The 14,591-nt window shown below is 34.1% G+C and overlaps 2 protein-coding genes across 2 annotated transcripts; one reads left to right on the forward strand and one right to left on the reverse strand.

The window, feature by feature from the left end:
• Positions 1-6,317: 6,317 nt before the first annotated feature.
• LOTGIDRAFT_144954 (hypothetical protein) lies at positions 6,318-8,807 on the reverse strand (the record flags this gene model as incomplete). Its single annotated transcript, XM_009056406.1, has 6 exons — positions 6,318-6,539; positions 6,567-6,779; positions 7,015-7,242; positions 7,326-7,571; positions 8,241-8,684; positions 8,754-8,807. Coding segments are annotated over 6 exons (1,407 nt in total), but the record flags the coding sequence as incomplete, so codon positions are not given.
• Positions 8,808-13,083: 4,276 nt separating this feature from the next.
• LOTGIDRAFT_144931 (hypothetical protein) lies at positions 13,084-13,584 on the forward strand (the record flags this gene model as incomplete). Its single annotated transcript, XM_009056407.1, has 1 exon — positions 13,084-13,584. A coding segment is annotated over one exon (501 nt), but the record flags the coding sequence as incomplete, so codon positions are not given.
• Between the last annotated feature and the right edge of the window lie 1,007 nt (positions 13,585-14,591).

A 14,591-nucleotide genomic window follows, 5' to 3' on the forward strand; every position in this document is an offset into this window, starting at 1 on the left:
CATGTTGTTGAGGGTGCTGAGGTTCTGTTGTGCTTTCTTCGAGATTTTATTTGAAATGGGTATACATGTGAAGAGGATCTTGGAGTTTGGGAAGGTTTTGTTGGCTGTGGCGATTAATTTCTGGGCTTGGTTAAAGGAGGTCTTTGGTATCTGATCACGGTTGTTGAGGCCTACATGAAGAATAATGGTAGTAGGTTTGGGATCATGGTCGTATGATTCCAGGATTGACTGTATGTGATGGATTTGGGCACCGGGGTAAGAATGTATTTCGGTGTCTGAACTGGTTTTGGTAATTCGATTCAGGTTAGATGATCCAATTATTAAGGTTGATTTCTTTAGAGCAGGTAGTTTCCATAATGATTTGTCCTTGGTTTGGTGATAATACGGTTTGGTAGCGGATATAATGGTCGTCGACGGTGTGATTGGTACTGGTTTGGTAGTTGTTAGAATTGTAGCATTGGGAACGGACTGGGATCTCGTTCGCGGAGGGGAAGGTCTGGATACATGTCTCGACTTGGATGGAGACTGAGGGGTGGTTTGCTGGTCCAAAAACGCACAGAAGGAAGAAAGGTTGGCGGATCCTGGATCACGTGGTGAAGATTCAGATGGTGTGGAAGGGGAAGACGAGTCTGAAAGTGAAAAGAGAAGGGGTGTGCCCTCTCTACGAGAGCGTTTACCTATGTCTGCTGGACTAGGGGTAGGTGAACTTCGGGCTCGTTTAGGGGTTTGGTTCGGCAGCGTGGTAGCTCTAGAAGGTGCAGGTGTAGTGTCCATTTCAGTTGGTAGAGATATGGTTACTCTGGTTTTTGTTTCGTTGATTGTTTGGTAGAATTTGAAAATTACAGCTTGAGTGAGACGTTTCCCATAGGAGCGACGGGCCCAGGACAGGGCATGAGAAACGATGCGGTCGACGGCAGGTGATGATAAAGACTTGGTACGAATGGTGGTCAGCTTCTCTTGAAGTGTGGTTTGGTAATGGTCGATCAGGACCTGCGTAACCTTACAGAGCCATGTCCGATTGAGGGATCTAATATTCGCGTCGACAGCTGATGTTTTCATTGCTGGACGGATAAAACTATCCAACTCAGAGACTTTGCGTTTGAAGGTAAACGCTGGTTGGCCTTGCTGTTGAAGGGTAAGGGTTGCCAAATGATGGAGGCACTGCAAAACAAAGGGTTCTTCCTCCTTATGAGTGGGGACTGGTTGGCGTCGGTGGGCTGGTAGTCGTTTCTGTTGTTGGTCAGGTCGATGGTTACCTCTTGATTGGTAGAGAGGTGTGTTGTAGGTAGGTCGGCGATGGGGTGGGATATAGCTGGATGGGTTGGTTGGTGGTCGGCGATTGGTAGGTGGTAGAGGTCGATGGAAGACAGGGCCGTTGTAGGGTACGTGATATTGGTTTGGTTGACGATTAGTGTTTCTATTTCTGGCTTCTTGCCAGTGGTTGTTGTAGTTGGGGAGCATAATGAAAATAACTTGGGGTTAGAAGGGAATGTACAGCAGATGTAACAGGAGGAAACTGTATATGCTAGCGTGAAAATGTTGGGATCAAATTATGCAAATAAGTCAAACTGGGTTTGGGGATATATAAAGCAAGATGAAAAATGCAAAAAAATATATATTTAGGTGATAAATAACGCTAACAATGATGTGAAAAATTATAACAAGTAAAACAAAAACTTACGCAATTGACACATGAAGATGAAGATGAAGATGAAGATGAAGATAAAGATAGAGGTAGAGGTAGAAATACTTTCATTGATCTTATAATACCGAAATACCCGAAATACTTTTTGGACATAAGATGTGTATTTACTATACTATTACTGCCAAGTCTATTTTCAATCTTATGTTATTTCTTTAATTATGTTATATTTAATATAATAAACATTCTTTATTGAGAGAAATGTGATTAAAGTGTTATAAAATATAATCTGGGATAACGGTGTTTAATATATATGTTTTGAATAGTTACCTCTGAAAGGTGTATATTGTTAAAAGTTAAAATCATTTTATATCTCTGAAGAAGCTATTAAGCTGAAAGCATGCTAAGATATTATGTATATATGAATTGAATATGGATTAAATAACAACTTGTTCTCTCGAAAATGGATTAAAAGTGTTTTATTTTACCAAGAATTGATGACAACCCTAGTTACTAAATATATACACACAAGGAAAAGATAAAATATTTACATACTATAGACGACAACAACAGGGTATCTTCGTATATTATAAATATTTTACATTCTCTTCAATATTAAAATCAATGCAATGAGATCTGATGATAATTTATCACCATTTTTTTTTTTGTATTTCGTCTCAACTGACTTGACTTGAGTCGTTTCAATTCTAGCTCCAACCATCATGGACTGTCATATTTCACTTTCGTGGTCATGTTTTGGGTTTTTTTTCTACCCTTACTTTCAAAATTTTTATTCAGAATATAATGTTAAATATTAATTTAATATGGATGTGAATAATTTACCCAACTATGAAGCTTTGATATTAGATTATCAGAACTCAATGAATAATAAGTGAAATTTTGATATTATACCTGACTGTATATTTGAAATAATCTAACAACTACTAATATGAAATCTGTGAAAGTGATACCCAGTTGACAAACCCAGTCGCACATTGGCAGCAGGTGATCTAAAACAGTTGATAAACACAGTTGCACATTGGCAGCAGGTGATCTAAAACAGATGATAAACACAGTTGCACATTGGCAGCAGGTGATCTAAAACAGTTGACAAACCCAGTCGCACATTGGCAGCAGGTGATCTAAAACAGTTGATAAACACAGTTGCACATTGGCGACAATGTTTCGTTTTTGTATTTTGCTGATTGTGCCTACATACCCTGATCTTAAATCGAATTCAAATCACTGTCTGCTCCCCAAACTATATTTGAACTCGATTTCAATTACACTTCTGTATACCGCCATGAACAACATCGGTCTTCTTCCGCCATGTCATTTTATTGAAAGCTAATACAGCCTCCAGTTACCAGCCCGGCTGTCTTTGTCTGTAGCTTCATTTGTGCTTGTGGAAGGACGGAATACTTGGTGATGTCGACCCCTGTCTGGTGTGGACACTGTATGCACTTTTGCACAGTTTCTTTCATATATATATACACAATCAACTGTAGTAACTATCAAATTACTTTATTGTTATATTATTATATATATTAATATGCCAATTTATTTATTTATTTATCTATTCATTTATATTTTCTGTATTTTGTTACATTGTATTTGGTGACGGAATAACATAAGACTTGGCTTGTTCCCGAAACCCTATTTATAGGCTATTCTGTAAAAATTATACATATGTTTCGTTTATGCCAGCCGTCACAGAGATTATACATTAAAAACCATTTATATCTAAAGATACTTTCATTGAGAGTCTTATACATGATTTATTTACCTTTATAAGATCAGATTTATTACGCTCTTTGTGGGCAGCATACAAATATGAAAGCAATACAATAATTTACAGTGAAGAGACGAAATAGGTAGTGATATAATATAGAAATATGGTACATGTACAATAAAATAACAGAATACAAAAGTAATATATAACACAAAATATATCATATAAAATCGTGGTCCCTTTTTACTTTCCTCAAAAGTAAAAATACACAAAACAAGAAATGTCCTTAGCTATACATGACGAGAGATATTATATTATATAATATTTAGGAAAAGGTATAAATTTGTATAATAAGAAAATCATATGTTAAATATTCCCCCCAGAGCCGATTGTATCTAGGACATATTAGTAGAAAGTGATGTTCATATTAATTCTCATTAAGATCATCATACTGATATATATATGGTGTGCCGTTTTACCCTTAACAGAGATTTAAAACGTATTCACCTTTGTTCTGTCAAATGGAAAGACACCTTTAACCCCCAGAAAACCGAATGTATGACTTTTTCTAGAAAACACGATCCTTCATTTTTTAGCCTCGATTTTAACCATACAGTTCTCACTGATACAGATGAGCACAAACATTTAGGTGTAATTTTTTAGTAAGAATGGAACATCTCACATTGATTATTTAGTTTTTAAAACCTCAAATATGGTCGCCTGTCTTCGCCTGTATCGACTCTCTCGTAAATCTCTTGAAACGTTGTATAAACAATTTATTTTATCAATTTATGATTATGCGGATAATTTATGGAATAATTGTTCTCAAAACGACGCTTTTAAATGTGGATGTTATCCATTCAATCACAGGCCTTGTTCGATTCACATCTCATTCTATTTTATATAAAGAATCTGGTTTAACTAGTTTAAGTGATCGAAGATTTTCACCTCAAGTTATTCTATTTTATAAAATGATAAACAGAATGACACCTCAATATCTAAGTATTCTGATTCCCCGAATGTTTTAACTGTAAATCCATATAATGTTCGACACGGTTCTCAGCTTCGCACTTTGCCCTGGCAAACAGTTTCCTATAACTCTTCTTTCCTTCCTTATACTATACAAACCTGGAATGACTTACCCATCACCATTCGTAATTCTTCTTCTCTGTCTACACTAAAAAACGAGCTCTCAAAATATATTTCTAAATCTTCTGTCCCTGCATATTTTTACTTAGGTGATCGTTCTCCCCAAATTTTCCATACCAGATTATGGCATTGTAAGAGTACCTTGCAAGCTCACAAATTCCTTATGCACATCAGTGACACTTCATCATGTTTATGTGGACATCCCTTCGAGGTTTCGGAGCATTACTTACTCCATTGCAGACTATTCTCAAAAATGCGCAACATGACAATAAATCTCATTCCATCTCACCATCGTTCTATCTCTTCTCTTCTATTTGGCAATTCAGACCTCCCATTAAGTAGCAATGTTCATATTTTTTCTACTGTTCATAAGTTTATTTCTCTGTCCAAGCGTTTTGACAAATAATACTGCCGATGTAAACTCTCCCTACTACGTTTAGAAATTTACTACTGTATAGTTTAGAATATGTCGCCACTTTACACCAATGAATAGATTTCCGGCCTAACTTACAGATATCATTACACCTATTTTACTATAATAGACTTGCTGTTGCACAAATTCAAATATTCTTCGTCTACAACTTTTTCCAGAAATATCGTTGAAAGCTATCCAATATGTCGAATGAAAGCCTGGTCAATCCTTAAAGTCTCCTAAAAAAATTAATATATGATGACCATGAAAATTTTGAGCTACTAAAATTGAAAGTAGACTACTACCAGTTATACTCATCCACTAGAGTTTGACAGTTCACAAAACGACAGTTTTTAGATTTCGGGGAAGGGAGGGTTAGCCTTCCGCCTTTAGGTCTCTCATCGTCTCACCAAATCTTAAAGATAATGCAATTTCAGACATCAAATTCCAAATATAGACCAAAAATTAGGCATGCAAAAACAGAAAGAAAATGTCTAAAAATAGTCTTGACTACATTTCTAAAAAATAGTCTGGACTACATTCATACAATCATTTGCATAAAATATTTTAGTGATGTGAGTCCGTATTGTTGACAGACGCTTCAGATTAGCTGTATTCCTTTGAGTACAATCAAATAGATACATATACCAACTTCTGTGACACAAGAAAGGTGACTATTGCATTCAAAATATTAGACGAAGTTTACATTTACGATGTTCATCATGTAGGGGGTCAATCTAAACCGTTTAAAAATGGTTTACACTACAATATAGTTTACTGGTTTACACTACAATATAGTTGACTGGTTTACACTATAATATAGTTTACTGGTTTACACTACAATATAGTTTACTGGTTTACACTACAAAATAGTTTACTGGTTTACACTACAATATAGTTTACTGGTTTACACTACAATATAGTTTACTGGTTTACACTACAATATAGTTGACTGGTTTACACTATAATATAGTTTACTGGTTTACACTACAATATAGTTTACTGGTTTACACTACAAAATAGTTTACTGGTTTACACTACAATATAGTTTACCGGTTTACACTACAATATAGTTTACTGGTTTACACTACAATATAGTTTACTGGTTTACACTACAATATAGTTTACTGGTTTACACTACAATATAGTTTACTGGTTTACACTACAATATAGTTTACTGGTTTACACTACAATATAGTAGACCGGTTTACACTACAATATAGTTTACTGGTTTACACTACAATATAGTTTACTGGTTTATACTACAATATAGTTTACTGGTTTACACTACAATATAGTTTACTGGTTTACACTACAATATAGTTTACTGGTTAAAATTTCAATATAGTTTACTGGTTTACACAACAAAATAGTTTACTGGTTTACACTACAATATAGTTTGCTCGTTTATGTTTATAAACATACTCGTTTACTAATAGCTGTTTATAAACACACTCGTTTACTAATGGTTGTTTATAAACATACTCGTGTACTAATGGCTGTTTATAAACATACTCGTGTACTAATGGCTGTTTATAAACATACTCGTGTACTAATGGCTGTTTATAAACATACTCGTGTACTAATGGTTGTTTATAAACATACTCGTGTAGTCATAGCTGTTTATGAACATACTCGTGTACTAATAGCTGTTCATAAACATACTCGTGTACTAATGGCTGTTCATAAACATACTCGTGTACTAATAGCTGTTTATAAACATACTCGTGTACTAATGGCTGTTTATAAACATACTCGTGTACTAATGGATGTTTATAAACACACTCGTGTACTAAAAGCTGTTTACAAACATACTCGTGTACTAATGGTTGTTTATAAACATACTCGTGTAGTCATAGCTGTTTATGAACATACTCGTGTACTAATAACTGTTCATAAACATACTCGTGTACTAATGGCTGTTCATAAACATACTCGTGTACTAATAGCTGTTTATAAACACACTCGTGTACTAATGGTTGTTATAAACATACTCATGTACTAATAGCAGTTCAAAAACATACTCGTGTACTAATAGCTGTTTATAAACATGCTCGTGTACTAATGGCTGTTATAAACATACTCATGTACTAATGGTTGTTTATAAACATACTCGTGTACTAATGGCTGTTTATAAACATACTCGTGTACTAATGGCTGTTTATAAACATACTCGTGTACTAATGGCTGTTTATAAACACACTCGTGTACTAAAAGCTGTTTACAAACATACTCGTGTACTAATGGATGTTTATAAACACACTCGTGTACTAATAGCTGTTTATAAACATACTCGTGTACTAATGGCTGTTATAAACATACTCATGTACTAATGGCTGTTTATAAACACACTCGCGTACTAAAAGCTGTTTACAAACACACTCGTGTACTAATGGCTGTTTATAAACACACTCGTGTACTAATAGCTGTTTATAAACATACTCGTGTACTAATGGCTGTTTATAAACATACTCGTGTACTAATGGCTGTTCATAAACATACTCGTGTATTAATGGCTGTTTATAAACATACTCGTGTACTAATGGCTGTTTATAAACATACTCGTGTACTAATGGCTGTTCATAAACATACTCGTGTATTAATGGCTGTTTATACACATACTCGTGTATTAATGGCTGTTATAAACCCATTCGTGTACTAATAGCTGTTTATAAACATACTCGTGTACTAATAGCTGTTTATAAACAAACTCGTGTACTAATAGCTGTTTATAAACATACTCGTTTACTAATGGGTTGTGCTGTTTTATAAACATTTATTGATTTATCTTTTGAAAACATTCTAAAAGTGTCACATATAGCGCACCTTATTTTTTATTATTAATAACGCGATTCACCAGTCCCTTATAACTCGCGTTGTATTCGAGTTGTCATTCGAGTTGATCCATCTAATAAATATTTTTATTTTGATATTTATGTTAATTCTATATCCATAAGATTATCAGGAGTACAAATGCAAGCAAGAATTTTATCATGTCACATTTATTTTATTATCGTAAGCATATTCCTAGGACTGCGCACGTGGAACTCTTTACTCGATTCACTGTTCTTTAAAAGTCTGGTTAATTGTGTCTCGATTGTTATGGCATGGCGCCATTTGTTTTAAGAATTGTTTGCCGTGGCTAAGATGTCATTGCTTTACAGTTATTTTACCACTACCTACTACCATTAAACACTGTGAATAAAATATCATCTATATTGACATTCTATCTTGATGGTTTTTGGGTGTGCGTTAACCTGCCTGTGGCGCTAGTTGGGATTATCGTCAATTTCCATCGGCAAAACAGAACATGGATGTTTATAAACAAACTCGTGTATTAATAGCTGTTTATAAACATACTCGTGTATTAATGGCTGTTTATAAACATACTCGTGTACTAATGGCTGTTTATAAACAAACTCGTGTATTAATGGCTGTTTATAAACATACTCGTGTACTAATGGCTGTTTATAAACATACTCGTTTACTAATGGATGTTTATAAATATACTCGTGTACTAAAAGCTGTTTATAAACATACTCGTGTACTAATAGCTGTTTATAAACAAACTCGTGTATTAATGGCTGTTTATAAACATACTCGTGTACTAATGGCTGTTTATAAACATACTCGTATACTAATAGCTGTTTATAAACAAACTCGTGTATTAATGGCTGTTTATAAACATACTCGTGTACTAATGGCTGTTTATAAACATACTCGTGTACTAATGGCTGTTTATGAACATACTCGTGTACTAATGGCTATTTATAAACATACTCGTATACTAATAGCTGTTTATAAACAAACTCGTGTACTAATGGCTGTTTATAAACATACTCGTGTACTAATGGCTGTTTATAAACATACTCGTGTAGCAATAGCTGTTTTTAAATATACTCGTGTACTAATAGCTGTTTATGAACAAACTCGTGTACTAATGGCTGGTTGATGATAGCTTGAACAATGTTAATAGTGTTTATTCTATTCTGTTGATCATCGTGTGATGTTTTAATTAGAATCCGGTCTTTTAAGATATAAAGAGCTATCGACCACTCTGAATTCAGACAGATTCAACTCTTTGAGATATGAAAAATGAATTATTTTTTTAAAGGGAGAGTTGACCATAGTTTTGAAGTGAAGTTTCCATGTAGTTGTAGGAACAAACCAGCATGTTATTTTCGATAGATCACGTCGCTTAAATCGGCAGTGAAATGTTAAACCCGATCTTGGCGAATTTTTAACATGTGACACATATAATAGTTTAGGCAGCCTTTTTGTGTACATCACATTACATCAACATTACGCTCAACATTCGGCAATCCTCGGCATTTTCCGTAAAGCTGTATCCGACTCGGTAATGTATAGAGAATTCCGTTGTATCTTCCTTTGAGACTCGTTACTTCCGATATTTTGCAGTGTTTTGTCAAGTGATAGCAATTTTGCGACCTACCTACCTACCTACCTAGTGATAGTAATTTTGCGACCTAAATATAGTCCTTCAATTTAGAGACTTTGGGAGATAATTCATTGCATGCAAAATTTCGTGGAAGGAAATCGCCGTGACGCTCTGTCGCATCGCATCGATTAATTGAGGTACGTCTCGTGTGAATTTCATGCCAATCTCGAATGATTCTCTTATTTGCCTTTATAACTAATTAATTAAGCCTGAGGGAAATTCCAAAAAAGAATCTTAAAAACATAAAATCTCAAAAGAACAGTTAACATGACATGTTTTTCATGTTTAACCAGATTGTTCCCTTGAGAATTCATTTTATCTTTCTTGATATTAACAACAAGTATTCGATATTTTGTTAAGTATATGATCCCCTAGACTTTGTTCACTCCAGACTTAAAACATCCTGACCAGTAGCATATTTAGGGGGGGGGGGGGGGGTTTAGGGCCTGTGATAGATCTTATTTTAAGTGAAATTAAGCAAGGTTCGTCTCAGGCCATCTTTAATTCATGCCACCCGCAACTTAGAGCCTCGCCTTGGAGAGACACCTATCATTTTTTGCTCCCCCTCCCCCTCCTTCAGGCATTTTCTAGATACGCCACTAACCCTGATACTTGCACAATTTTTTTCCTTGTATTGTACAGCTCTATTGGCTCTATTTGTTTGTACTTCGTAGGCTGCGTATTGTTCGCGAATTATTCACGCTTTGACACACACCGTCAACAGTGTTGTGTCGGGTTTACTTAAGGTCGCGTCACACTGTCCAGAAGTTGACACCAGATGCAGGAAATGTTCAAATTTGGGCCTGATCGTATTAATATCGGGTCATTCGTGAGGACATCTTAATCGTATGACCGCCGGTTGAGTTTTTCACTCTCCTACAGCTATTCCGTGAGCGTTGGCATCATCTTCGGCATGCAAACATTTTCGAAGGGCGTTGCGAAGGCTTATTTTCATGTTGAATTTGTGTGTTCATTTTGGCCTTCGTGAAGGCATCCTGTCATATAGTGTCATCTTCGGTTTTACTTCGTACTATTAATGTGCCATCGGACATTTTACGAAGAAAACAAGAAGCTGTCCGCTTGATTTAGAAAGAACACACGACTACACGAGCCCTCGCAATTCCGTCGTGGATCCATTGTGGAGCCACCGTATTACATCACGATGGGACCTCGGTGTCCAGAAAGACAGTCGAATTTAAAATAATTTTGAAATGTAGAGTGTGTTCTGCTCCCGATGATCCCCGACCAGTGATGGTTGTTGGTTGATTCTGACTATTCTACAGTCTGCTGCCAAGGTAGGCTGAAAGTTTTATACCATCGGCAGGTCACGCGAAGCGTCATGAAGCCATCTTTTGGTTTTGGTGTTATCGTGTGGCGTTCTGGAGGCATCGTACTAACTTCTGCCTTAGTTTGGCTGCTGTCCTAGTGCGGGGTTATCTTTGACCGAAATTCAACTTTCCTTATTGGTATGACCATCTGGTGTCAATATCAGAACAGTGTGAAGCCTGCATAAGTGTTTACATTGAATTCTATGCACACCATGTTACTTCCACGCCTTCTCACGTCATGTTGATTAAAGTTTTTATTAAAATACTCTGTATATTGATTTATACCCCTTTCCTTTTCTTTACTTTAACTTTTCCTTGATGGAGTTTACATTGTAAATGTTTGGAAAAAGAGTAATTAATGGACAAATGGCGGAAGCTATCTGGTAAGTCAATATTCATTGAACAAAACGTGTATTATCATCTGGTTTTTACATAAAATATATAATACAGTGTACTATCTATAGTTCTTACAGAAGATGTTTTTCTTTTCAATCAGGTTTCAAGTGATTAGTCGAGTATCGTCCTTGGAATTACTTGTCGTGTTTTATTTTTCAGAAAGTTAATTGTTTTAGTAGTTTTGGTTTTGAGAAAGTTAATTTGTTTTTAGAAATTTGGTTGATTTTGAAAAGAAAAGATGTTTAAACAATGTTGAAGTTTTTGAAATATTCTTACACTAAAAAGGACGTTGAATATTTGTAAAGTGAGTTGGAAGTGAAGTTAAAAAAAGGAAGAAAGGACCATTTATTACCAGTATAACAACTTAGGTTCTCCAGGATCCTGTCTTCCAGCTGGTCCTTGGTCGAATCTCTTGGCATTGATCTTTCCCGAATCATACGTACTTATTTACAACTGGTTTAAGAGAAAAGAATTCTATCAACTGAAGGTTATCTGATCATCATTAGGTTAAAAAGATGTGGACTCTCTGAAAGGGATACTGAGTTGACAAACTTAAATACCAAATAAACATTATTAGCTATGTGAACTCTCTGAAAGGGATACTGAGTTGACAAACCTAAATACCAAATAAACATTATTAGCTATGTGAACTCTCTGAAAGGGATACTGAGTTGACAAGCTTAAATACCAAATAAACATTATTAGCTATGTGAACTCTCTGAAAGGGATACTGAGTTGACAAACTTAAATACCAAATAAACATTATTAGCTATGTGAACTCTCTGAAAGGGATACTGAGTTGACAAGCTTAAATACCAAATAAACATTATTAGCTATGTGGACTCTCTGAAAGGGATGTCGAGTTGATAAACCTAAATACCAAATAAACATTATTAGCTGTGTAGACTCTCTGAAAGGGATACTGAGTTGACAAACCTAAATACCAAATAAACATTATTAGCTATGTGGACTCTCTGAAAGGGATACTGAGTTGACAAACCTAAATACCAAATAAACATTATTAGCTATGTAGACTCTCTGAAAGGGATACTGAGTTGACAAACCTAAATACCAAATAAACATTATTAGCTATGTAGACTCTCTGAAAGGGATACTGAGTTGACAAACCTAAATACCAAATAAACATTATTAGCTATGTGGACTCTCTGAAAGGGGTACTGAGTAGACAAACCTAAATACCAAATAAACATTATTAGCTATGTGAACTCTCTGAAAGGGATACTGAGTTGACAAACCCTAAAACCAAATAAACATTATTAGCTATGTGAACTCTCTGAAAGGGATACTCAGTTGACAAACCCAAAAACCAAATAAACATTATTAGTTATGTGAACTCTCTGAAAGGGATACTGAGTTGACAAACCTAAATACCAAATAAACATTATTAGCTATGTGAACTCTCTGAAAGGGGTACTGAGTTGACAAACCCAAAAACCAAATAAACATTATTAGCTATGTGGACTCTCTGAAAAGGGATACTGAGTTGACAAACCTAAATACCAAATAAACATTATTAGCTATGTGGACTCTCTGAAAGGGGTACTGAGTTGACAAACCTAAATACCAAATAAACATTATTAGCTATGTGAACTCTCTGAAAGGGGTACTGAGTAGACAAACCTAAATACCAAATAAACATTATTAGTTATGTGGACTCTCTGAGACGTCTGATTGATAATTGAAATGGTGCTAATTGTTGCTATCACCAATAAAAAGAAAAAAAAATATTAAGAAAACCTCTTGAAAATTTTGAGAAAACCTCTTTACAATCCTTTTAAGTAGAGGTGTATTCCAAAAAATACGTGACGACAGATAGTAATTAGAATCGACAGTGAGAAAATCAGAACACAATACCCATGGATTTTAAGGTGAGTCTATTTACATTATGGTGATCAATAATCTATTTATTTCGATTAAAACTCATTAAAATTTAATGGTTGATTGATTTATGATAACCAACGCATAAGCTTGATATATAATAACCATCGCATTAGCTTGATATATAATAACCATCGCATTAGCTTGATATATAATAACCATTGCATTAGCTTGTTATATAATAACAATCGAATTAGCTTGATATATAATAACCATCGCATTAGCTTGATATATAATAACCATCGCATTAGCTTGATATATAATAACCATCGCATTAGCTTGATATATAATAACCATGGCATTAGCTTGATATATAATAACCATCGCATTAGCTTGATATATAATAAACATGGCATTAGCTTGATATATAATAACCATCGCATTAGTATGATATATAATAACCATCGCATTAGCTTGATATATAATAACCATCGCATTAGTTTAATATATAATAACCATCGCAATAGTTTGATATATAATAACCATCGCATTAGCTTGATATATAATAACCATCGCATTAGTTTGATATATAATAACCATCGCATTAGCTTGATATATAATAACCATCGCATTAGTTTAATATATAATAACCATCGCATTAGTTTGATATATAATAACCATCGCATTAGTTTGATATATAATATTTATCGAATTAGCTTGATATATAATAACCATCGAATTATTTTGATATATAATAACCATCGCATTAGCTTGATATATAATAACCATCGAATTAGCTTGATATATAATAACCATCGCATTAGTTTGATATATAATAACCATCGCAGTAGCTTGATATATAATAACTATCGCATTAGTTTCATATATAATAACCATCGCATTAGCTTGATATATAATAACCATCGCATTAGTTTGATATATAATAACCATCGCATTAGTTTGATATATAATATTTATCGAATTAGCTTGATATATAATAACCATCGAATTATTTTGATATATAATAACCATCGCATTACTTTGATATATAATAACCATCGCATTAGCTTGATATATAATAACCATCGCATTAGTTTGATATATAATAACCATTGCATTAGTTTGATATATAATAACCATCGCATTAGCTTGTTATATAATAACCATCGAATTAGCTTGAAATATAATAACCATCGCATTAGCTTGATATATAATAACCATTGCATTAGTTTGATATATAATAACCATCGAATTAGCTTGATATATAATAACCATCGCATTAGCTTGATATATAATAAATATCGCATTAGTTTGATATATAATAACCATCGAATTAGCTTGATATATAATAACCATCGCATTAGTTTGATATATAATAACCATCGCATTAGTTTGATATATAATAACCATCGAATTAGTTTGATATATAATAACGATCGCATTAGCTTGATTTATAATAACCATCGCATTAGCTTGATATATAATAACCATCGCATTAGCTTGATATATAATAACCATAGCATTAGCTTGATATATAATAACCATAGCATTAGCTTGATATATAATAACCATAGCATTAGCTAGATATATAATAGCAATCGCATTAGTTTGATATATAATAACCATAGCATTAG

This window comes from Lottia gigantea (assembly GCF_000327385.1).
Source record: "Lottia gigantea unplaced genomic scaffold LOTGIsca_274, whole genome shotgun sequence".
Classification (NCBI taxonomy): Eukaryota; Metazoa; Mollusca; class Gastropoda; family Lottiidae; genus Lottia; species Lottia gigantea.